Source organism: Drosophila montana, unplaced genomic scaffold (genome assembly GCF_035044405.1).
Source record: "Drosophila montana isolate Dmon_TW-CO22-7 unplaced genomic scaffold, ASM3504440v1 contig_3218_1, whole genome shotgun sequence".
NCBI lineage: Eukaryota > Metazoa > Arthropoda > Insecta > Diptera > Drosophilidae > Drosophila > Drosophila montana.
Genome location: NW_026998098.1, coordinates 517,009 through 539,857, shown reverse-complemented (window position 1 = coordinate 539,857; position 22,849 = coordinate 517,009). Strand labels below are relative to the sequence as shown.

Genomic DNA, 22,849 nt, shown 5'->3' with positions numbered 1-22,849 from the left:
ATAACTTTAACTTGCCCCTTTTTAACCCTATTATAATTATGTGCTGAACCAATTAATATACATGCATACATATGTATTAGCATCAAATGGTCTGCCAGTAGGTTACCCCACTTGCAAATACTCTCTGTTTTCTCTCTCTGTATAATTCCCTGCCTGATATCCGTAACTGGAAGACCTACGTGTCTCTCTTAGTCGCCTCGTACGACAAGCGATGACATGCTGTGGAGGTATTCTGGCGCCCGCCAACCACACGGGTGATAGATCAGCACTTAAATATTTATCTAGTAAATCAATTCGCCTGGTACTTGGCTCGAAAAGGGCTGGAAAAGGCAAAGCTTTTGACTTTAAATATGCCAAAGTCTATTCCATTCAATCTTCCTAGTCTATAATCCTCTCCTGAGGTATATATACGCTGAATGTAACAAATCGGACGCCCTCTTAAGATTACCGCTCACCTACAATCAACTTCTGTAAAAGTCGATACGCTGAACGGCTATGTAACCATGTCCATCAGTTGGACAGCTTTTTGGGGATCAGCTGCGAAGACTGAAGCGTCTCTGAACTAGCGACATTTATACGACTTAAGTATTCTCTTTGGTTGTTGTTTGTAGCTATTAGTTGGTTAACAATGTATTAATAAATCCAATGAAATACATTTAAAAATATATTCATTTGAGTTGGGGAGCTATTAATCAGGCAGGAATCGATAGATCATAGGGATCAACTCGACAAAATGACTATGTATATACCCTATGGGGTCGTAGATGCAATTTTTCGCTTGCTTACACATTCGCAATGATGTAATGTCCATTTTCTGGCACCTAGAATTTCTATACTCAATGGTGCCGATTGAAATACATTTCCTAAACAATCAGGAGTCAAAACTGGCACATTTCAAAACAACGTTGGTTCTCGCGATGAGCACAACAAAGTAATATTGAAAGGCCCCCGGAGCGGTTAGCAGCCGGGAGCCAAAACTTTCACACAATGTCAGTCGGTCGGGAAAGAAATAAACTAACAGAAACCGAGTTAAATACACGCACGGTTGACATACGAGGGGGTGCAGGTTGTGCTCGAATGGGAAATAGAAAATGGGAAATGGGTAATGCAGGCAGCTATGCGTTGCAGGAACGGGAGCGGGTACGTGGACCCATTGCGTTGATTGTTCAATTCAAACATTTTGGCATGTTAGGGTCTGTTTTCACTTTTCCGAGTGCGGTATGAAAATGTCTGCCACTTCCAGGATACTGAAAATGCGTTAAATCCGCTAAAAAAGCGGTTAACCGACAAAGTTGAAAATGCCAAATGAGGTTCACGTTGGTTTGGTTTAGTTTGGCTGGGTTCGGTTTGGCTTTGATGGCAGCTGGTCAAGTGCTGACGGGTTATTTTGACTGCGCTGCGGATTTTTGTGCACACAGCAGGCCTCGGCCTGGAAAAAACTGCCAAATTGCTGAAATCAAACAAATATTTCCCACATAAGAAAACCTTTCGAATGAAAATTATAAAAGACATTACAATAGGCTACAATGTCTGACGGGAAACAAGACGCAATGGCTAACGACGAGTCCTTCTCATACTCGCCGGAGGTTGTGGAGGTTCGCAGAGAATTCGCATTCATATGAGCAACATTTAAATAAATTCATTGCAGAGCTACACCGAAAAGGAGACCGAAGAGGCAATGCAGTTTATCAAAGACAACGATCTGCCCATGTCAGATCTTCATTATGCTCTCAAATACGTACGCATATCGAATCGCGCTCTTGAACTGGATGACGAGTTCAAAAAAATACAGAAACGTCTTAAGAATCTGCGCGAAGCGGACCAGGCTGTTGTCAGCCCACCGAAATGCGGCCAAAGGGATATTAATTTATTCAACAAGGCCAACAAATGATTTGTTTCAATGCTTAAAACTTATCCAGTTACGTATTTCAGCAAGCGAGGCTACTAAAAGAAAGCAAAAAAAAAAATTAAAAATAAAAAAAATTATTGAATAAAAATCGACAAAACTTTGACATTATTATTATTTGGAATCGATTTAAAACTGCTTCGAAAATTGTAATTTAATTTAATTTTTAAAGATAATTTTCTACTCAACACTTTTCTGATGGCCTCATTATGGCTTGGGTATTTCAAAACCTAAGTGCTCTACAATTTTTCAATATTCAGACCAGTTCTCAAACTTTTTCCGGTTTTAGACTGTCACGAGTCAAATAGATAAAATTTGATGCTAGATATAAAAAAAGTTAAGAACTGTTGGAACGAGCATGCTGGATTGAGTAAGCGGGGCAAAGGGAGTTAGACGCCGGCAACAGAGAATTGCATGCAAAGCGAGGAGACAAAACAGCACAAAAGCAAACAAAATTATGTTTAAGGTTATATGCTATGCATAAGTAAATAAGCAGACAGCGCTGACGGATCAGACGGACACGAGGGCAGCCAGGCAAGCGGAAACGGAAGCTCAAGTAGCAAAAGAAAGTGTCTAACTGGCTGTGTGTGCATGTGTGTTATACAAAATGTGTGTGCTATATATATGTATGTGTGTGTGTGACTTATGCAAGAGCCACAGGCACTTCCGACAATTGGCAAAACACAACAGAAAGGCAACCAAGCAACCCAGCCAGGAGCGGAATGCCAAGGTACAGAAAAAGCCATGCGAAAATAAAATTAATTTAAATAAATTAAATATTTTAATAAGTTAAAAGATAAATATTAAAGAAAAAAAGAACATAAGGGAAAAGTTTCTAAAAATTGAACTGATAAAAAATTTACAAATATCTGAAATTGAGTTAGTTTTAGTTTAAGTGTAAGTAGGTAAAATAATTAAATTTTATTCAGTTAAATTTTTTGAACTAAAAATGCTTGAGCTAAGAATCAAAAACAAATAGTCAAAAAATAAATTTGAATTCTTTTTGAGGCTTTTTGGGAGCCTCGCAGCTGAATCCAATTTGATACTTGCTAATTCGAATAGAGTTGTGTTTTTATTGTTTTATATACTCTTGGTAAGTTTTTTGGGGCCTTAGGTTAAATAAATCAGGGCGCTCCTGATCAGGGGTAGTCAGGCGAACGGGCAGGCGCGCAGGCAGGCAGGCAGCCACAGGCAAGGATGCTTTGCACACGCGCCGAGCGAGATAAAACATTTGTATGCGCTGATAAGAACGCATCCACTTACTTTTGGTCGTACATGACCTGAATTTTTGTGCATTACACAGACACAGACAGACAGACACACACACACACATACACAGACATCAGAAAATAGAAAAAATATATTGGACTTGGCGCTTGAACTTGCACACGAATGAAGAAATTTAAATTTGATGCCAACGAGAAGCGACGAGGTCTTCAGCTATCAGACAAAGACGCCCACTTAATGCACACTTTATAGGGTGGGGCATTCTCGCAGGTATTTTGTGCCAGGTTGGAATGTGGAGAAACAATTAGACACAGCAGAATTTTCAATATGTACATATAAAGCATTGCATATGCTGCATAAAGAATATATTTTTCAATTCATATAAATAATATATCATTTATTTTTGCTTACATATAAATTTTATATAGTATATTAGTATTGATATGTAACTATTTTCTACAGTTGAGTTTGCGAAACATTCAAAGAGTATCGCGTGGCTTCTTTTTTGACACATTTGAGTGTGTTATGGGGGCAACATTAAAATGCGGCACCATGCCCAATCGAGTCTGGGTGGCCCGATTGGTCTGACTGTCTGTCTGAGGGTAGTAGTAACACAAAAAAAAAAGAAATCTAGTTTGTCATTCTAAAGTTCCAGTTCAGTTACACGAAATTTGAACGGAAATACGAAAATGAAAGATTCGTATCTGCAAAGTTAGAGCGAGATTGATGTGTGCACAGCAGCAACAGCAGCTGGCTGTGGTGCCCCCTTCCCATGGCCACGGACGCAACGTCTCTTCAGAACCACCAACTTCTCTCCCCCTGCCACCACACACACCCACACACACACATTCAGATGACTCTTGCGAAGAACGAGCGCCGAAAAAATATCGAACCGCCCGCAGCACTCAAATGCGGTACGTTCTGCCTGAATCTGCTCCCGTCCTCACAAATATTCGCTCCTTCGTACACGTACCCCCGCCCTGTGCGTACGCCTGTCTCAGTGTGAGTGCACCCCTTATACGAAAATGGGATTTGCTTGCAAATTTCTGCCAGGCTGCGAAATGGGGCGACCATGTGCGGGAGCGGGTGCGGATGCGGATGCGGCTGCGAATGCTTTGCGCTCGTTTTGTTTGTTTGACACTTGCGTGGTTAGTGATTGTCCATATTATGTGACACACTGTGTGACAGACGAGCAGATAGAGCAGGTCTGACAGTCAGACAGAAAGAAGTAGGGGAAGTGTCACCCACACGCAGGGCAACGGCGAGGCACAGGAAGAGAGGGAAACGCAAGAACGACTGGCTCGATTTCGTGCTGCATCAGCGCTGAGTTTGCAACTTTGGCCAGCTTCCGGCTTAAAGTTCAGTTCGAGTTGTCAAAAATGTTGGTGTGCCATTGCCAACAGGCACAACGCGTTCCCATCACCACATAATTGACAGCTATGTGAATTGAAATAGGTGCGATGGGTAGCTTCAGCAGCACACAATTTGGTTAGGCACTGAGAAAGCTTTTGTCTCAACTGCTGCAAGAACTATTACAAAATGAAAAGCTGTGCATGTGAAATGCATTATACTTTCATGTTTTACAAAACATTTCATTTGTTTTTATCTAACAATTGTTGGCTCTGCTCTTTTAATGGCTAAATCGCTTCCATTCCTTGCCCAACATTTCTTAAGCATGCAGGTAAATATTAATCTTGTTTATTTTCTTCATTTTCTTTTGCTATTGTGGCCCACAGATTGAGTTTCATTCAGACTTCAACTCTTGTGCGCAATCACTCGACCTATCGACCTCTCAAACCAGACAGCTTCACCGTTTGAGATACTTTTCACAAAATCCATTAACAAGCTTTTTGCATATGCCGACTGGAGAAAAGGAAAAAGGAAAAATGTTGCCCCTGCCTTCCACTTGAAATGCGAGCAGTAAATAAAAGAGCAAAGAGTTAGAGGCACATCCCGTGTGCATAAATTGTAAAACCAAATCCAAGAGCGGATCGAACTAAGCCAACTAGCTACTGGCTGGCTTGTTGGCTTGTTTGCTAGCTGGCAGGCTGTTTGGGTGACCCTTTCCCGAGGAGACAACGGAAATTGTTGAGATTTATGGCGCCTGGTAAAAAGGGCAGCGCCATATTTATTTGAAAATAAGTTGGCCCATAGGCAAGTGGGCTGCTTCGGCTGGCAAACAAGTTTACAAATTTCAGGCTAGCCGAAAAGCCCCAAAAAAGGATATTACATATCCTGTTCCTAGTCGTGTAAATGCCATTATAGATTGAATATTTGCAGCGTTGTCCCAGCCATTTGATTTACGTTGTTTCAGTACTTCCGCCACGCCGTTGTCCTCTGCAGCATGCTTTGCGGGGCTTTTGTTTGTTTTTTATTTGCTGGCGTCTTTTGCGTGGTTTTCAAGACCAGAGCGCAGCAGCATTAGCCTGGGTCCTGTTCCTGGTCCTGCTACTGCTCCTGGCCCTGCTACTGGCCCTGGCTCTAACTCTGACTCTGAGTTATGTATTGTGCCGCAGTATATGTGAGACTATTATAGGCCTCCGCCGGACCCTCTTCCCATCCGGCATTCGCTTGTGCTACGTGCAAGCTGCGCTTTTTCACACACTCCAGCAGCATTATCAACATCATCATCGTCATCATTGCCAGCGTCATGATTGAGTTGGGCACGCGATTATTGCCATTATGGAATGAAAATGAAAGCCGCTCAAATCGTAGCAGCTTCTCGGAACTCACTTTGCCGAATGTCCCTCCGTGTTGCCCGCTTCTGCGTTGTGTCTCAAGTGACTATTCACAGAGTGAAGATTTATTGAATGTGCGCTGCTGTCTGTGGCTGCTGTAAGTTCTGCTCTGTCTGCTCTTTGGCATTGGGTATTGAGTGTTTATTTATTTTCAAGCATCATAAAAAATACAGCAGGCAGCAGGCACGAGGCAAGCACTAAGAATATATACACACACACATTCAATAATATTTTCGCCTCATGGCAGAAGCAGCTGCAATTTTTACGCCATTTTGTGCTGTGCCAAGCCAAGTGTAATTTGTGGTCCGGGAACTTTGTCTATTGCCCTTGTACACGTTGTTCTTGTTGTTATTGTTGTTGCTGTTGTTGCTGTTTAATGAAGCATTCGCGCTGAAGTAGCTGTTGCAATTTTTATTTCGTTTGCCGGTCAATGAACATTGGGAATGTGTTAAGTGCCATCGCTTGTCTTTAATTGTCTACAACTTTGCTGAATGGCTTTTAATGAAGTGTTAAACGTTCATTGTCACCCCGATACCCACACTAACATCCTCCCCTACACAGCCTTTCACGTTCTACAATAATGCGTTGATGTTTTTCAAATAAATTACGCATACGCCGCATTGGCTTTTGTCAGCTGCCGTTTCCCAGATCTTAAACTGACTAAGCATACTAGCTGTAATTCTTAGCAACAATAATTACCACCTACTAGCATTTAACTAGTTAGGTAATGGGCGAAAGGGAAAAATGTGGCTTAACTGTGAATATAATTTTAAAGTAGACTGTTGATTATGTTTGCTTGCTTAATTTAAGTCCAGCGATTTTATTGACTAGGAGTCTTTTCTAGTCCATTTTTTGTCAAAATATATTTTTTCACATCTGTGCGTCAAATTGTATTAGTTTTAGCTGCTTCACCCACAACTACAAAATCGTTGTTTTTGTGCCACATGACGTATACGCAACGTGATTTCTCTGTGATGTTGCCAGTGCAGCTTGGGGGCATTTCCGCTTTTGCCACCGCCATTACTGTCATCATTTGGCGCTCGACTAAAAAAACATGCTTTATAAAGTCGACCAGCGTTAGTTTTTTTTTCCTATATACTTTATGGTTGTATAAATATAAATATGAAGCGGGAGCGCCGCGCACTTTTTGTTTTATGCATGCGGCGGCTACATTTTATATTACACATATATATATATATATATATTTCATAAACTGCAAATTTAGGTCACAACCACTGGGTATACGAGTTAGCGTATGGGACTTGGCACTACGGCCGACGATGGGGCTGGGACATGCATGACAGCAGCGCTAATGTAGCAACAGCTTCGGGTTCCCAGCGGTCAACGTACCGCGTTGACGATGGCGACGTCAAAGCGTCGTCAAAATGAATATGCGCATAGTTGCTGCGGAAATATTAAACATACGCCGTGTATGCCGCAGCGCGAGTGTTGAACATAGCGTGATGTGGCCCAGGCGACGTTAACGAGCAGACCAGTTGATATATTCTGTGTTCCGTAAATCGAAATCGCAATGAATTTGTATCAGTCCGCAGAAAATAAACCAATGGAAGATGTTTTTTTATATTTGTAAAACTAAAGATGCCAAAGACTCAAAGTAGGGATTGCTTAACTTTTCTCAGGCACAAACTTATATAAAATGGAATTGTAATCTTTTAGCTAGCTGCGAGAAACCGTTTCGAAGAGAAATTGTGGAACACATTTAAATATGAGACACACACAGCTAAGCTGCTATGGCCTGTGGGGGTCTTGTCTCCGTCTTCACAGTGCCCGGCCCCAAAGTATGATTGCGTGCCTAAGCGCCATCTTACGGTTGATAGCTTCATTACAGTGCAGTTGTTGCTTATTACCCGTTAGTTTGTTGGTGTTCTTGTACGGGTTGTGGTTGTTAGTGTTGCTGGTGTTCTTGGCATGTTGCAAGTGCTGATTACAGAATGGCGTCAATGTGAACGCCTGCAACCTGCGCTACTTTTTACGGCCGGTTTGTTGCACTCAACGGCATTTTTCTAATTTTAGTTAAAGTGTTTTTTCGGTGGGGACCTCGCGCATAGTTTGCTTAATTTTTAAATTGCCAACCTAAGCTCTTGGCCTGCCAGCCGTGCCAGCTGGCCTCATTCCGTGCGCCAATGAGTCGCTTGTTAGGGCTGCAAGTGAAAGTCTCTGTTAAGGCGCAAGTGTTATGGCGACTCTTAAGTTGCAGAAATTATGATTGGCGGCTAAAGAGATTTGCCGTGGCACCAGTTGTTACTGTTTACCTAAGTGCGCAAATCTAAAGTGTTTTTCCCTTATCCTTTAATGGCGCCAACTGTGCAACAGTTGTTTATTGTTAACACAATTACTCAAGATTATTAGCTATTATAAAGCGAAAAATTTAAAGCTGCATATCTGGGACTAATCACATATTGCATTTCATTAACGGCATGACGAAATTCTAACTGCATTTCTAATCGTCAAATTATTTACAAGTTTAGTTTAGTTTCTAGTGGGATTCTGATCTCTGGGATATGGTTTGAATCGTTAGGCGAACTGCGGTGCTGCATTTGCAGCTTAGTATTATTTTTGGAGTATTTTCATGTAGGTATTTAATATATTTTAATGTGGGAAGTTTCGAACAAGACAGATGACAGATAAAATGATGATGAAAACATGAATAAATATGACTAAATCATGCTGCGAAACTTTATTTATCAGCAATTTGTAAATGATGCCATTTATTGCGGATTAATCACACGCCCCGCAAAATAAATCCTACTCTCGTCTTTGACTAAAAATACAAATGGATGGTTTACAATAATATCTTCTCGAGCTCGGGGCAAAAATCTATTGAACTCTTCGGCAGTTGCTGAAATATTTAAATACTACTATTATCTAAATATTTGAGATATTATGTATAAATGAGATACGAACCCGGCGCGGCATCTTCGTCATCCAACTCAAAAACGGCTTTCTGGAAGATATTGCTGATTCGCAATGGGCGCTTGTCGTCAGTCATCGATTCCATATTTGCATTTCGAAATAATGATTTAGCGCCCAAATTGTTTACAACATCACTCAGTTCGGCCTCAAAATCAAATTTAAATTTTGGCAAAAGAACTGCCATTCTTTGCTCATCGGATTCGGGTGGGATATCGTCCGGGTGAAGGTCATCCAGATCTTCCACAAGCCTATTAATGCCGTCCAATTCTCTAGGCAGCAGAATAACCAGTGAGAGCATTGAGTCTTTATATGGCAGCTCTAAGCAGTCAGCATCCAGAGGCATAATGTAGCTAGACTTGAAACGGCCAACTTGACCCATCATATCAACCCGGGTAGTGCGTGTTTCTCCTGATTTTTCCCGAACGAAAAACTTGCCTCAAAATGTATTGTCCTTTAAAAATGGAGATTTCAAGGTGCCCTTAAAATAAATCGCACTGAGGAACATTAATTTTATCTTGTTGTCCGTTTTATCAATCAATTTTGATATTTTGTTCCCAGTCCTTTGGGAAATCATGTCATTTATTTTGGTGACAGTATTTTCGCAATCCCCAAAGTCCACTTGCTCAGGTGTATAATCAAATACATCATTTATTAGTTTCGTATATTCTGGTAATAGGCTGACATCTTTATCCACGTAGAGCCTATTGTCCGATTTCAATATCACACCTTCTGTTGGGGTCAGCTGTCTTTTCCAAGATGAATAACCTTCGATTGACTTGATCTTTGGTGTGCCAATCATCTCAAGAATGTTTTCAATTTCCTTAGCCGTTTCGCCCTCGGCTCCTAAAAACAACTGCATCAGGCCATCGCTTAGCAAGTAGGGCGAAACAAGAACATTTGTATTCCCGGTCTGCCGTAATGCTTGCGCAGTAATGGCCAGGGTTATATTATCCGCAGATGCCGATTCAAAACCTAAGAGTGTCCCAAGCAAAAACACTACAATCGTACATTGAAGCTTGACCATTTTGGGAAAACTATAGGCACATTCATAGCTGAATTTCTTATAAACAATTCAAATATAATGAATATGTCATGATGTTACAGGAACAATTAATTTATTAGTTTTGGATGTTTCGCCTAATATGTAGCGAATCGCCATTAGAAATCAAAAAGTAAGAGTATATGTTAAAAAGGTGAGTAAATATATATGTACATATACCTATATACCAACAGATACCAACATATACCTGTATCTAAAAGAATGATTGAGAATAGGCAACAACAGATCAAGAACGTAATGGCAGATGAATAATCGCAGGAGAGGTTTAACATCAGAAGAGGCAAGCAAAAAACTGTTGGATTAAACTTTTTATAACTTATCAATAAGTACTTCAAGCTTTCCTACCACTCATTGTTAAAAAATATCAAATAGTTACATATAATTATATATATATTCCTATATATATATATCTATATATAGATCAGTATCCATAGCATTGCGTGTCCAAGTATGAATTAGTTTCACCTATTTTAATATTTAAATAACTTGCCATACTCATAATATCGTATATACCCCAAAGTAGCTCTTGTACATTTTAAGTTTATTTTTCCACAAATTAATAATGTGCTGTCAGCCAGTGCACGCCTCTATTCTTACCAAGTCATGCGCCAAGACGTATTCGATATTGTCAGATAGCACGCTATTGAAGACAGCAACAGCCGTCGCATTGCTCCCATCGCAGCGGATACTTCATTTTTAATACGTGTCACTAACCGAAAGGTTCCAATATTTGCAATATTGAAATGTCAGATGTTGTCGTGTTGTTAATGCATTCCGAATTTTGTATTGTGTTAAAGTTCCTATACCCTCTATGCATGAAGTCGACTAAAAGGCTATACCAAATGCATGCGAATGCATGTAACAGTTAGCTGAAAATCTAAAGCTTCAAAATCGAAAATCGTAAATAAGTGTTTGTTTGGGTGTTTTGCATAAAGGGTGTCTCCTGGTCGCATTTGTGTGTGCAAATAGTTCAATTGCAAACGAACACGATTTTGAGAACTCGAGTTTGAGCCGGAGACTCCAACTCAAGGGAAGGACAGCAGACAGCAGCAGGTGCAGCAGGTGTGACTGAAGGGTCTGTGACAAGGAAAGAAGCTCTAAATAATATGAAATATTTGAAATTTGATAGCGCATAGCTCAGCAAATGATCCGAACTGTTTGATTTTCAATGGCGTCGTCTGTTGTTGCCTGTTGACTTTGCATTTGGAGTGCGGTCAAGCATGTCTTTAAATAAAATTTGTGTGCTATTGGGGAGTGCAATCGGATGACTGACTGATGCGTAAGCAAAAACATTTTCGTTCAAGTGAAATTCAATTGTTATCGAAGCAGCAGACGTGGCACAGATAGCCTTCGACATTTGCCGGGCTGGAGCTAGCAGGAGTTATAAACTGTTTTGGGGGTAGCTTATCATAAGCAATAAATGCTAATGGCTGAGCTTTGCCTTTGGGGGCTTGCATGGTCCTTGGGGAAAGCATCCATTAGTTGCAGTGGCGACCATTCCCCTACCCCAAAAAAATAAAATAAAGTAAAATAGACCAGCGATGTCAACAATAATCCAGCATCCAACTACCCCTCACAGCTGCGGCACATAATTCAACCCCTGCGGCTGCGCTCCAACAAAGGTGACAAAAGATATCGCAATTTTATGAGTAATCCCGACACTCTTTTCATTCCAGGCCCAGCCAGAAGGTGGGCGAGCGGTATGCGAGATGGTGACAAGGACATGCACTGATTACGCAGCATCACCGACTACTATCCTGGCAATGGTAATAAAATTCTCACTTCTGGATAGATTTTTGCATTGTCGTTAGAGTAGATAATGTGTGTGTGTGTGGGGGACGGCCACGGTGACGGCGACGTCGACGGCCTCGGCTTCATCTCCATCTCCATCTCCGGCTTCGCCTTCAGCCTTTTGCATTGTTTGTCAGCGTCTGTCTGGCTTCGGATGCTGCGGATGTTGTTGTGAGTCATATTAAAAAGTAACGAGCAAAATATTATGAAGCCAGACAAAGGCATTTCCGGCACAGAGACGAACCAGAGCCAAAACCAGAACCAGAACCAAGAGCTACCAATATATTGGATTCACACGTTGTAATGTGGGAGAGCACATATATGGGGTAGGGGCGTTGGGGTCTTGTATATCGTTGTTCATTCCCTGTTGTTGTAGTTGTTTGTTGGCTGCCCCTTTTCATTTGGCCAGCAACATGATGTGCTACACAACAGCCCGCCATTATATTATATTGTATTTTTAGACCAGACAAGTCTGCATTGCTGCATGTGCCATGTTCACTGTCTGCCGCTCTGTGTACTGTCTATCCTGATGAGCTGTTCAGATAGCCCCTCGCCCTTTCCGTATTGTTGTGCCATTATTAATAACCATAACTCAAATCTATTGCCGCTTTACTGCTCATTGAATCCTGTTTATGACCAGAGTTTCGTCAGTTTTCCTCAGTTACTTTTTGAGTTTATATTAAAAAGTTTTGATTTGACCGCCAACCGCTAGATAAACAAAGCTTGTGTGAAGCAAGTTAGACCTGGGCGTGGCTACAGTATTTTTGTCTAGTCTGGCGACTCTGTCTTGAAAGCTATAAATATTAAGTGTATATTTTTTCTGTCCGATCATTTTTTCATTATAGCCAGTTCACAGCCGGAATTCAATTTTATTTAAATGAAACTCAGTTAATGGGTATAGAAATCAAGGTTCACTTAGCGAACCCCAAGGCAGCACTTCGGTTCGAACCGTGAACCGAATCAGCGATTCTTTTTTGGAGCTTGCAGCCCTGTTAATGGGGAGCATAAATGCTTTAAAGTTTTACTCAAAATTAGTTACTAATTATGAACAGGATCCTCTCTTTGGCGCTGAGAGCGAAATCCTGGCAAAGTTGTTTGTAAACTTTTGGAAAAGCTGCTTGAAGGCCACTTTGAGTTGCTTTGGTTCAGTTAGTAAACTGTTGGCATTTGGCTTATCATTCAAAGCTTCAGCTTTGATATGCGGCAAACGGGAACTGGCCTTTGCGCTAAGTTTTAATTGTGCTCATATCTCAAGACCCGTTCAAGGCCCCTTTCCTGAATGTGGAGCAGAGCCAAAGTTTTTGCCTGGCCATTTGTGTGTGGCTCAAACTTTTTCGGGGGCTTACACACACATACACACGCACACACACACAGTCGCAAATTGCTCAACAATCCATGTTGCCATTTTACAACACTTGAAATTTCTTTGGACATTTGCTTTTGGCTTAGACCCGGCATCATGTTGACTTTTACTTTAGCAAATGGCAGCCGAGGCAGGGCCCCGCTCGACGGCGGGGCAGTGCAGTCCGGTTCGTATAATTTCAATGTGGACTGTCGTAAATAGCATAAGAAGCAGAAGAAGAAGAAGAGCTGCCGGCGTTGAGAACGATGAGTATTTTCTTAATTTTCTTGCGCTTCCTGCACAGCAAAGTTTTGCAAGCAAAGTGCGAGAGAGTTTTCTAGCTTTTCTAGCTGCAGCAGCTTTTCCGTTTGTCACGACAGACAAGACCCAACATTAAAGTATTATGCAAGCGTATTAATGCACTCAACGGAACAGTGGCAGAGCAGCAGAATCAGCAGAGCCAACAGGGCAGGGGCAGCAGGGGGAGAAATAGTGTCCAGCTAGCTGGCAATGTTGATAAGCTGCAAGTCAAGTCTGGACTTTGAATCGGACGCCGACTCGGACTTTTGAGCACTCACAGCGTGTGTCACACGGCCAAAGAAAAACAGTTGGCAAGATGTGCAAAAGTTTTTCTTAAGCAGGAAATAATATCTGAGGCGAGAAGCGTTGGCAAATGCCACCTGCGACTGCATAGGCTGCTAGAGTTTGAAATTTTCCCCAACATTTATTGGTTAGCCATCCAGCTGCATTTAATTTAATTAATCGAAGGCAAAGCCAACGGTATTGAAGCCAATTCCAATTCCCTTGAGCGTCTAGTTTAGTCTGTCTGAGTCTGTCTGTTCATGCTTTGTTGTCCTGTCAGCTGTCAAATTGAATTCTAGCACATTATGCTCAATGGCACAGAACAGTCCCTCAGCATTTAATATATATATTTATATATACACACCATATAAACACTCTCGTGTACTATCAGCCGCACGCCGACTTCGATTCCTTGGTGTATTTCGATTTGACACCATAACTGATGATGCTCAGGCAAAAGGCGACGGGCAAGGCCTCTTTCTCTTTCTCTCTCTTTCTGTTTCTGCATTAAACGTTCGCACATTAACATGATGTATGATCCGGGTCCAGAGTTAAGCCCACCCCAGCCATTAGCAACAGAAATGGCCACTTAATGGCAGTCGAGCTGCAAGTCGGGGAAGCGGCTGCCACTCTTAAAGCGAGTATGTTTAAGTTTTCGTGGGCAAACGCGAGTTCCAACCAGTTGCCACCTCTCACCTGGCGCGTAATCAAGTCATGCTCAAACAATTGCAGCTACGCCTCCACCAAAACAAACTACCACCCACCCACACAAAGACACCCACAGACACTTCACCCCATACAAACACACACAATGAAAACACATTGAGCAAACACTTTAGCGCACGATATTCATACACAATTTACACAATCCTACAAACGTGCTTGTGAGCTGTTTCCACTGTGCCACATTTGGTGGCAAATGTTACATTAGGCTAAAGAACTGTTTAATCGAATGTTAATTTTCAATAAATTTTGTAATACTGTTTTTGAAATTTTCGATATTTTAAAGACCCTAAATATAATTTCTTGAAGGTAAGGAATCGAAAATAATATTTGTTGCATGAAATTTAACTAAAAATTATTTTAAAAATCAGATATATTGCTACAGAAATATGGATTGAGTCAACTTATGCAGTTTAATCCAATCTTTAAATTAATGCTATGAATTTGAAATCAAACCATTTTTTAATGAGGGTTGATTTTAATTCTTACCACTTACTTAATTTAAAATGTATTTTGATCACATTTATTTGTGACGATTAAATGAAAATTTAAATATTTTAATAAAAGCCAAAGTTAAGACAGTTGAAAAATAAATCAGAAGAATTTAAGTTAAATTTGTACATAAAATACTATAATCAGTTCTGTTCGCTGGCTTTGAATGTGAAACGTTACGTAGAAAGTAAAACGCTTGAAGTTTTTCAACTTAAGCTCGTGAAATTTCAATACTACATTCGTATATATTTGAAAGCTGTTGCGTCTTGCTGCATGCCAGTGGAAACACGGCATTTGTATGCTTTCAAGTAGCTTCACATCTTCACGCCGCGCCTTTTATGCCAAATAATGTAAGCGTAAAACCAAATGCACTAAGAGCATTTCAAGTGCGCCAATGGAGGGCGTGGCAATCGTGGGCTATGCCCCACTCCAGGGGACGGTTATCGTTATGTTGGGGGGGAATCGGTGTGTCAGAATGTGTGTCTGCCAGTCTCACACAGTCGCACAGCAAACCTAAGACTGCCTTTCAATCACTTAAATTTGCTATGGTGGGTAAGGAGGCCACATGCCCGAAACACTTGAGAGGTCCAAAGGTTACATATATATGTTGCGTGTGGTGCTCCACTGTGGTGCGCGACTTGTTTGAGCGAGTGTGTCATTTATTGTGTATTTATTTGACAAGCGCAGATACATGGGAAAGAGACACGTGCGTTGTGCAAGAGAAGCGGTTGGGGCTGGCACAATGATTTTAGCATGTTTAAATGTTAAATGATGCAACATTTACTTTTGTATGTTCCTGCAATTTTTCGTCGCAGACACCAGCCCTTATGGCTTCAGACGGGTACGGGTTCGGTCTACATGTTGATTATTGCTCAGTTTTTTATATAAAATTCTGGTGCCCTATCAGCAGGCGCTTTGCTACTGGCGTCCACCATTAGTTAATGTCGTCAAGGCGTCTCTGACGCCCCACGGGTCCCCGTTTGTTTTACTTTAAGTTTGATTTATGTCCCTGGCCGCTGACTCAGCTGTAGCCAGGCCCGATACGCAGCTGCAAAACGAATCTTGTGCCCACAAAAAGTTTTATTTTCCTTTTGTATTGTTTGGAAATTAGTTTCGCCAAGTTCCTTTTTTTTCCTTGTTGGTTTTTTGTGACGCACATGTGATTTTGATTAAAAAGCACAATAGGAATTAAAATAGAAAGGTGATTTATTTCGGATAAAACAAGTTTCGTGCTTGCCATCGTGCCCAAGGGGAGAGGTGGATCTCTTGTCCATTTGGCATATTTTTACGGCTGAAAAAACGGTCGGCTAAAGCAACACAATGTTTCATTCATTCATCAATCAGCGCGCGACATTGCATGAAAAATGTCAGCAGGAAAAGTCAAATAAAGATTGAATTGCATTGAATCATAGACTATGGAATACCCTGTACCCGACAAGAGTCTCGTATCAATTATATTAAGCATAATGAAAGGCTGTAATCTTTTTCTTAAACTATAAATAAACATCGTTCATTTCAAAATGTTTCAAAATTGGATCATATTATTAAAATAGATCACATTTGGGAGAACTGTAGTCACATTCCCACAGTCAATACTATTAACTTTTCTACTGGGTGTTCTCTCTTACAGAGCAACGAAGAGTATTCCATCCACGCCCACTTCTGTAACTTCATGAGGACCATTCTATTTTCCGCCTCTGAAGATTGGCAAGTCACTTTTCAGTGGTTGCCGCGTTGCTGTTCCCACAAAGCAATCAATATTGATTGCATAATGAATGACAATCAATGCTGCGTTTGACACTTTCCATTTTAACACACACACACACACACATGCACGGCAAGGGTCTGTGGAGGGGTAAAGGGACAACAGCCGAATTAGTTTAAAACAAACTACAAGCCACAAAAAGGTCATCCTAATTGCATTTAGTGCCGAGCTATTTCTGAAAGTTCAATTGCCAATGCAATGCAAAAGATCCAAACGATGATTCAATTGACATTCTAAGCGGACAGGCAGCGGATGTTGATCCATGGAAACGACCTCGTCTCCTTCTCCTTTGCCATTCCCGCGTCCAACTCGTGCGGTCGTCTCCAGGCTTGGCGTTTGTTTGCCTGTCCTTTTGACGCTTGTCCAGCTCTGCAGCTCCAGCTCTCTAGTCAGCCGCACAATGACCGCCACTTGGCTGCTGCTGCTGCTGCTGCTGCTGCTGTTACCAGTTCCTACTCGACTGGTCCTTCAGCGTTCCCTCTTCATCTCCATTTGCACTTTGCTGGCCAGGCCTGGCCTGCTTGTTGTTGCTGTGCAGTTTTTTGTTAACTTTTCGACAGCAGAAATGTTTCGTTTATTTCGCTGGCTTTTGGTCATGTGCTCGATTGTATTGTTTGTTTCGTTTTGTTGCATTTGGTTTTATTACGTTTTCTGCCATTGCGCCATTTTGGCTGCTGCTGCTGCTGCAGTTGCCTCTGCTGCTACCTGAAGCCACTTCGTTTAATACCCTACACTTAGAGGAGTCTGGCTGCTCTTATGAAATCGTTGAAGTCGCATTCAATTATTCGCACACTGCCAATTCTTTGACTAAAAACCATATTGAATCATTGTTTTCTTGCCTCTAAATTTCTTCTTAATGGATTCACTGACAATATTATTACAATTTTCAGCTCTAAAGAATATTCCAACGCAATTGCAATATTGCAGTATTCAGTGCCAAGAGTATTTGTGTTTCTTTATGATATACAGTTCTTTTCCAGAGTTCCTGTTGTGTGCATCACTCAATCGGCACCAGAGTCTCTCTGTTCGTGTGTTTCTGATATTCTCTAAATTGAACATATTTCCGTTCCAAATGTAGCGCAGGTTGATTTTTATTTCGCTCCAGCGCTCTACCAACGGGGTTTTCATTTCCTGTTTGCAACGGTTTGAGACTTTTCTCAAGACTTCAGATCAGCAGGCACCAAAGCGAACTTATTGAATTGCTTTTATAGTATTTCTGTTTGTATATTAAAACTAAAATTTGTCTATGCATGAAGCTGTCGCCTAATTAGATTGCCTAAAATATTATGTATATATTATTTGCATTTTTTTGTAATCATCCATTTGGTTTGAATATTAAATGCATATTTAATTGATTTGAATTTCAATAGGTTTAATGGAAAAAATCATTTGATATTTGCTAATTTTTAATGGGTCTGCTTGTGTTGATTGTATGCCTTTTTATGTACAGTTAATAATTTGATTTCAATATATTTCAAAATGTTGTTTTTTTCACTTCAGCAACTGTCCATCACGCATCGTCACGTGCACATTTTCAAAGGTTGCCAAACGGTTTGGTTGAAATGAATTTTATTAACTTTAATTGAGTTTTTCATTGAGTTCTGGCAATTAAAAAAAAATAAAATAAAAAACAATGGCATGTTAAAGCCACAAGTTTCAATTACTTTCTATATGATTGAATGTAATTAAATTGGCGCTTAAAAACACGAATAACCAAGAGATTTTTAAAAGCTTTTATTAACTAAATGGCTAAAAAAAAAACAAAATTATAGAAAATGGCTGGCAGAAGTGTGAAGTGTTCTTATATCAAAATCTTCTTAAATAATTTTAATGTGTTTTACACTTAATCATAAAAGGACGGTTCTCGTTAACATTAAAATAAGTCCCGTTCGAGGGAATTTTAATTTTATGCATATCACTAAAAAACAAAAACCGAAGAGAAAAAAGTGCAATCTCTGCATTAAATGTAGCTGGATACATAAACTTCATTCTGCCAGGGTCAGCGTTTTAATTTTTTCACAGCTCATTTTTTGTTTGAGTTGCTGTGCATGCGTGTGTGTTTGTGTATGTGTGTGTGTGTGTGTATGCGTGTGTAACACACGCTACATAAAGTAAATATTTTAACAAGTGTTATTTTAATTGTGTGCACTGCGGCGTGCACAACAATTGTTGTTATTTTTGTTGTTGTTATTTACCTCTGTTTATAGCACTTGCACTATATACGGTATTTATGTGTATACAATTATATAGTGAAATGGCAGGAATGTTTCACATTTGCAAGAAAGAATGCCCCAGAACTTTGCACAGGACGCGTGTGGGCGCATAACTTTAGGCGGAGCCGACGCATTTGCATTCACATTCGAGAATTCGAATCCGATGCGACACGGCAAATGGGAATATGGGCGTACGTATTGCATATTCATGCGCAGATTTTTACTGGCTTTAGTCATTTTATCTGATTAACGCCGCACGCATAAATCCCAGCCGCGCCCTTCAATCGAAGCGCCGCTCCAATTTAATTTGCCAACGAGCGCCGGCAATGGCAAAAGTTTTCACTTTGTCACCTTTTCAGCAAGTGGAAGTGGCAGCCGTGGCAGAAGTGGCGTTGGGGATTGGACATTGGGGGGCGGCTGGCTGAGCTGGAGCCTGGTGGTTGCATAAATCAATTCAATTTGTAATAAATTTCAAACTTTTCATTTTATATTAATTTTTATGCCAGCGCCGCTGTCGTTCTGCATGCTCCTCCCTACGCAAGAAATCAATTTTATTATAATAAAATAAGTGAAGGAAAAGTTGCGGCTCCTCGGTTAGTTTATCGTGTGCGGCCCCAGCATATTTTCTTTCCACTTTGGCTACCTCTAACCCAGCCAGGCTCCTGACCATCATGGTCTTCCATTCGCCTGTGACGCATACGCCACGTTGGCCGATGTCGTCCTCATCCCTTTGGGTGCTGCTGCAGCTTAACAAATTGACTTTCTCCGGCCGCGAAGCGCCTTAGTTTTTTGTTGCATACTTACGTGCGCCGGGCCTGAGGCCGTAGCCGTAGCCAGAGCTTTGGCTGTGGCTGTGGCTGGACTCGTTTCGTTCTTTTATTCTCTTTATTATGATTATCATTTGAGTTATTGCTGCAGGCAGCCGCAGTATCAGAACTACCAGCTACAGCGCCATCACCAGCCCAGAGCATCGAAGCCTTTTATGGTCTGTCTGGTCGCGTTGTCGTCACTTTGTCTGCGGCATCGTCGCCAGTCGCCGCCAGCTCAGCACATAATTTCCAATGCCAACTATTTTTGGGCGTTACTGACAAATTAATATGCATTGATTGTTCAACGGTAGTCTCCAAATAAATGGAATTGAGTATGAAGTGGGATAGAATTGGGTAATCGTAGCAGAACAGAATTTGAAAGAATAACAACTGAGCTTAATTGAGGACACGCTGATATTTGCTTGCTGCAACCAATTCTGCTAAAGTGCCTATTAAATGAATTTATCAGCTTATTAAATTAAAAACGCGTCTTTAAGGAATTGCTATAGCTTATTTAAAATATTTTGAATTGAGAACCATCCCTCATTAAGACTAAGGTTTATATAGTAGCTGGAGATAAGTAATCTTTGGTCTAAATTGCAATTATATATACATCTTGTTCATATATGTATATACCATATATATAAATAATATATATCAAATAAAATATAATATATAAATAAATATAATAATATATAATATATATATAATATATAAAATAAATATGCACTTACCCAAAATACATGTACAGATCTCTGAAAAAATTAACAGTATGAAAGTAGATAAGTAAATAAGTCTTAGGCATCAAGTTTATTAGATTGTCCGCACAACGTTTTAATAAATTTAAATCATGATTGGGCCTTACTTAAATTTATGAGAATCGCATAGTAAGGCAATATTTAGAAATACTTTTGTTTGATTGTGCAGTGCAGTTGATTGATATTTAAATAGATTTTAGATGATACTTATAAGGCTTTTATGTGCTGAGTTTTAAATTAAATTACAAAGTTCTCAGATCCGACAAAACTTGAATTTTTAATATGAATTTTCCGAAAAGTTTGAAGCACGTATTAAGTGAATATTAGATAATGAGTTGAAAGGCGATCTCAGATTGTATACAAAAAAATTTTTGGCAACCGTTTTCCATTAATTTTTCTAGAGTTGCGTGTGGAATTTCTACTCTGCTTGACTTTTCTACTTCGTTTCAGCTTGCACTTACATTACATAAAGTAACTACAGTGAAAATTTCAGCTGTGCGTTGATCAACAGTCAGTCAGTCCGTCAGTCGGTCAGTTTAGTGTACTCATATATTACAAGACTTTTTACAAATGTTATGTGATTAAGCTTCTTGCTCTCTCTTAGTTCTCCCTTGTGCTGCCTAACCTATTTTGCTTAACGGCAACGCCCACTACTGCCTCGCCCATTTAACTCGACTGGCTTCAGAGAAATGCAATCAATTTGCGCACAAATTTTTGTCATTTGTTAAATTGGAAATTTCTAGCTGCAGGTCATCTTGTGCCATTTGCCGGATTCGACTACTTCTTCGACTTTGTCTGGTTTTCAATACTGAGAAATTCCTTTGCACATTTCAAATGCTCTTTGTGTAGGCCTATAGTCATTCCAAACGAATATCCCATTGCTGGCCAGCCATGTAATAGAAATTTGTTGATGGAGTCGCCGCTGGCAAACTGAAAACTTGGATAAAGTGAAGGTATTGTTGATTTTTAATTGTGCCGCCTCGTTTTGGGGCAGGCAAATAAAATAATTTATAAACCACTTGCCACAAAGCAGACGACCACAAAGCTGCAATGTTCTGCAGCTTAGACTTGGGTCTTTAAGGTCAGAGTTCATTTCGCATGCATTTTCAAATAAAACATTATTTAACCAAATGCTGTTTGTCTGCTGCAGCTGCAGCTGTTGTTGTGGTTTTGTCTGCTAAAGAGCACCCTATTACAAATTCGTGCACTTAAGCTCTGAGTACAAACAAAGCGCCTTCAATTTAACAGAGTTTTGTAAAGCCAAAATGGAAAAGAAGTTAAAACAAAACCATTTCTTTATACCGAAAATTACAGTGAACCCGGATAAGTGTTAAGTTTTGATCGCCTGTGGGATCCACATTTGATGGCATCTCTAATAACTAGCGGTCCAAACAGTAAGACTATCATCAATAAATCGACTCGCGCTTTAGTGCTGTTGACAAGTCCAAACGGGTTTTACTTGTTAGACACAATCAAAAAAATACTATTTTTACGTGTACATTATCATTTCGAAATTTACAGTTTATTTACATATGTATTGTATATATATCTTTGGAAAGTTTACTCCCCAAAGAGAAGGACGTGAATTGTGTGTTTTATTTGGACGGCTAATTCGTCTCGCAAAATAAACAACTTTCTTTACTTTGATTTCTATTCAACAAAATAGTTAATCTGATTTTACAATTGTACATAAGGTAAAAGAACAACGGAAAGGAAATAATGCTGACTCGAAAAGTTTTAAAATAAATATATTTTAAATGTAAATGTACTTCGATTCAAAAAAAGAAGCCCTCACTCACTGCTTTTACTTATCTGATGTATTATAATAATGATCAGTTATCTTATCCGACGGAGTTGGGTGATAGGTTTTAACTTGATTAAGATTATGTAAAAATCTATTATTAACGTTGACTCTACTTGGCAAAAGAATCATTTAAATTGCAGATCAGCCATTGAAAAGTTTTGAGAAGTCTTCATTAGGCTTGTATCGTGAAACTTTCCTTGAATTATCCATTTTTCGTTGAAGGAAATTGTACCGACAAGCGCTATTTTTGGGCAATCAATTTGTTCTCGGTTTTTTTTTTTTTTTTGCTGTCAAGCACGCCACAAAAATCTCATCCAAGGGAATCACAAAACAGTTGCATTGTCTTAGTTTTATATTATAGTTTAATAGAGTTAAGTTCCATTTCTTTGCAATTCGCAGAGACTACAAAATGGCTTTGTTCGCGCTCTTTCGTACGCGTTAAATTGCCGTCGTCGCAGGATCACGTGGCGAATGTGGAATGTAATTGCGTATACGTCGCGGCTAACGATGGACAGACAATTGCTTTATTGCCACGCACGCACACAGAGACAGCACACACGTTTTATTGAAGTGTTTACCTCTTGGCTGGACATTAAGAACGTCTGCTGCTGCTAGCGCCGGGAGTGGCAGTCAAAGCGTTTGTAGCGATGTCCTTTTTACTGCTGGGACTGCAGCTTTCTAGTACCTGACAGCCGCTGCTACTGC

At 40.2% G+C, this 22,849-nt stretch overlaps 2 protein-coding genes and 1 long non-coding RNA gene across 3 annotated transcripts; 2 read left to right on the top strand and 1 right to left on the bottom strand.

Annotated features, from left to right (window-relative positions):
• Positions 1-1,433: 1,433 nt before the first annotated feature.
• On the top strand, positions 1,434-2,014 carry LOC135433674 (uncharacterized). Its single transcript, XM_064689847.1, has 2 exons — positions 1,434-1,595; positions 1,649-2,014. The coding sequence occupies exons 1-2, from the start codon at positions 1,527-1,529 to the stop codon at positions 1,889-1,891; spliced, it is 312 nt and encodes a 103-aa protein (XP_064545917.1). The 5' UTR covers positions 1,434-1,526; the 3' UTR covers positions 1,892-2,014.
• Positions 2,015-8,544: 6,530 nt separating this feature from the next.
• Positions 8,545-9,338, bottom strand: LOC135433673 (serine protease inhibitor 42Dd-like). Its single transcript, XM_064689845.1, has 2 exons — positions 8,797-9,338; positions 8,545-8,731 (listed from the first exon to the last, which is right to left on the bottom strand). Exons 1-2 carry the CDS (start codon positions 9,185-9,187, stop codon positions 8,601-8,603), a joined length of 522 nt encoding a protein of 173 aa, XP_064545915.1. The 5' UTR covers positions 9,188-9,338; the 3' UTR covers positions 8,545-8,600.
• Positions 9,339-10,393: 1,055 nt separating this feature from the next.
• Positions 10,394-14,572, top strand: LOC135433494 (uncharacterized). Its single transcript, XR_010437097.1, has 2 exons — positions 10,394-11,487; positions 11,542-14,572. It is a non-coding gene; the product is annotated as an uncharacterized LOC135433494 (long non-coding RNA).
• The last annotated feature ends 8,277 nt before the right edge of the window (positions 14,573-22,849 follow it).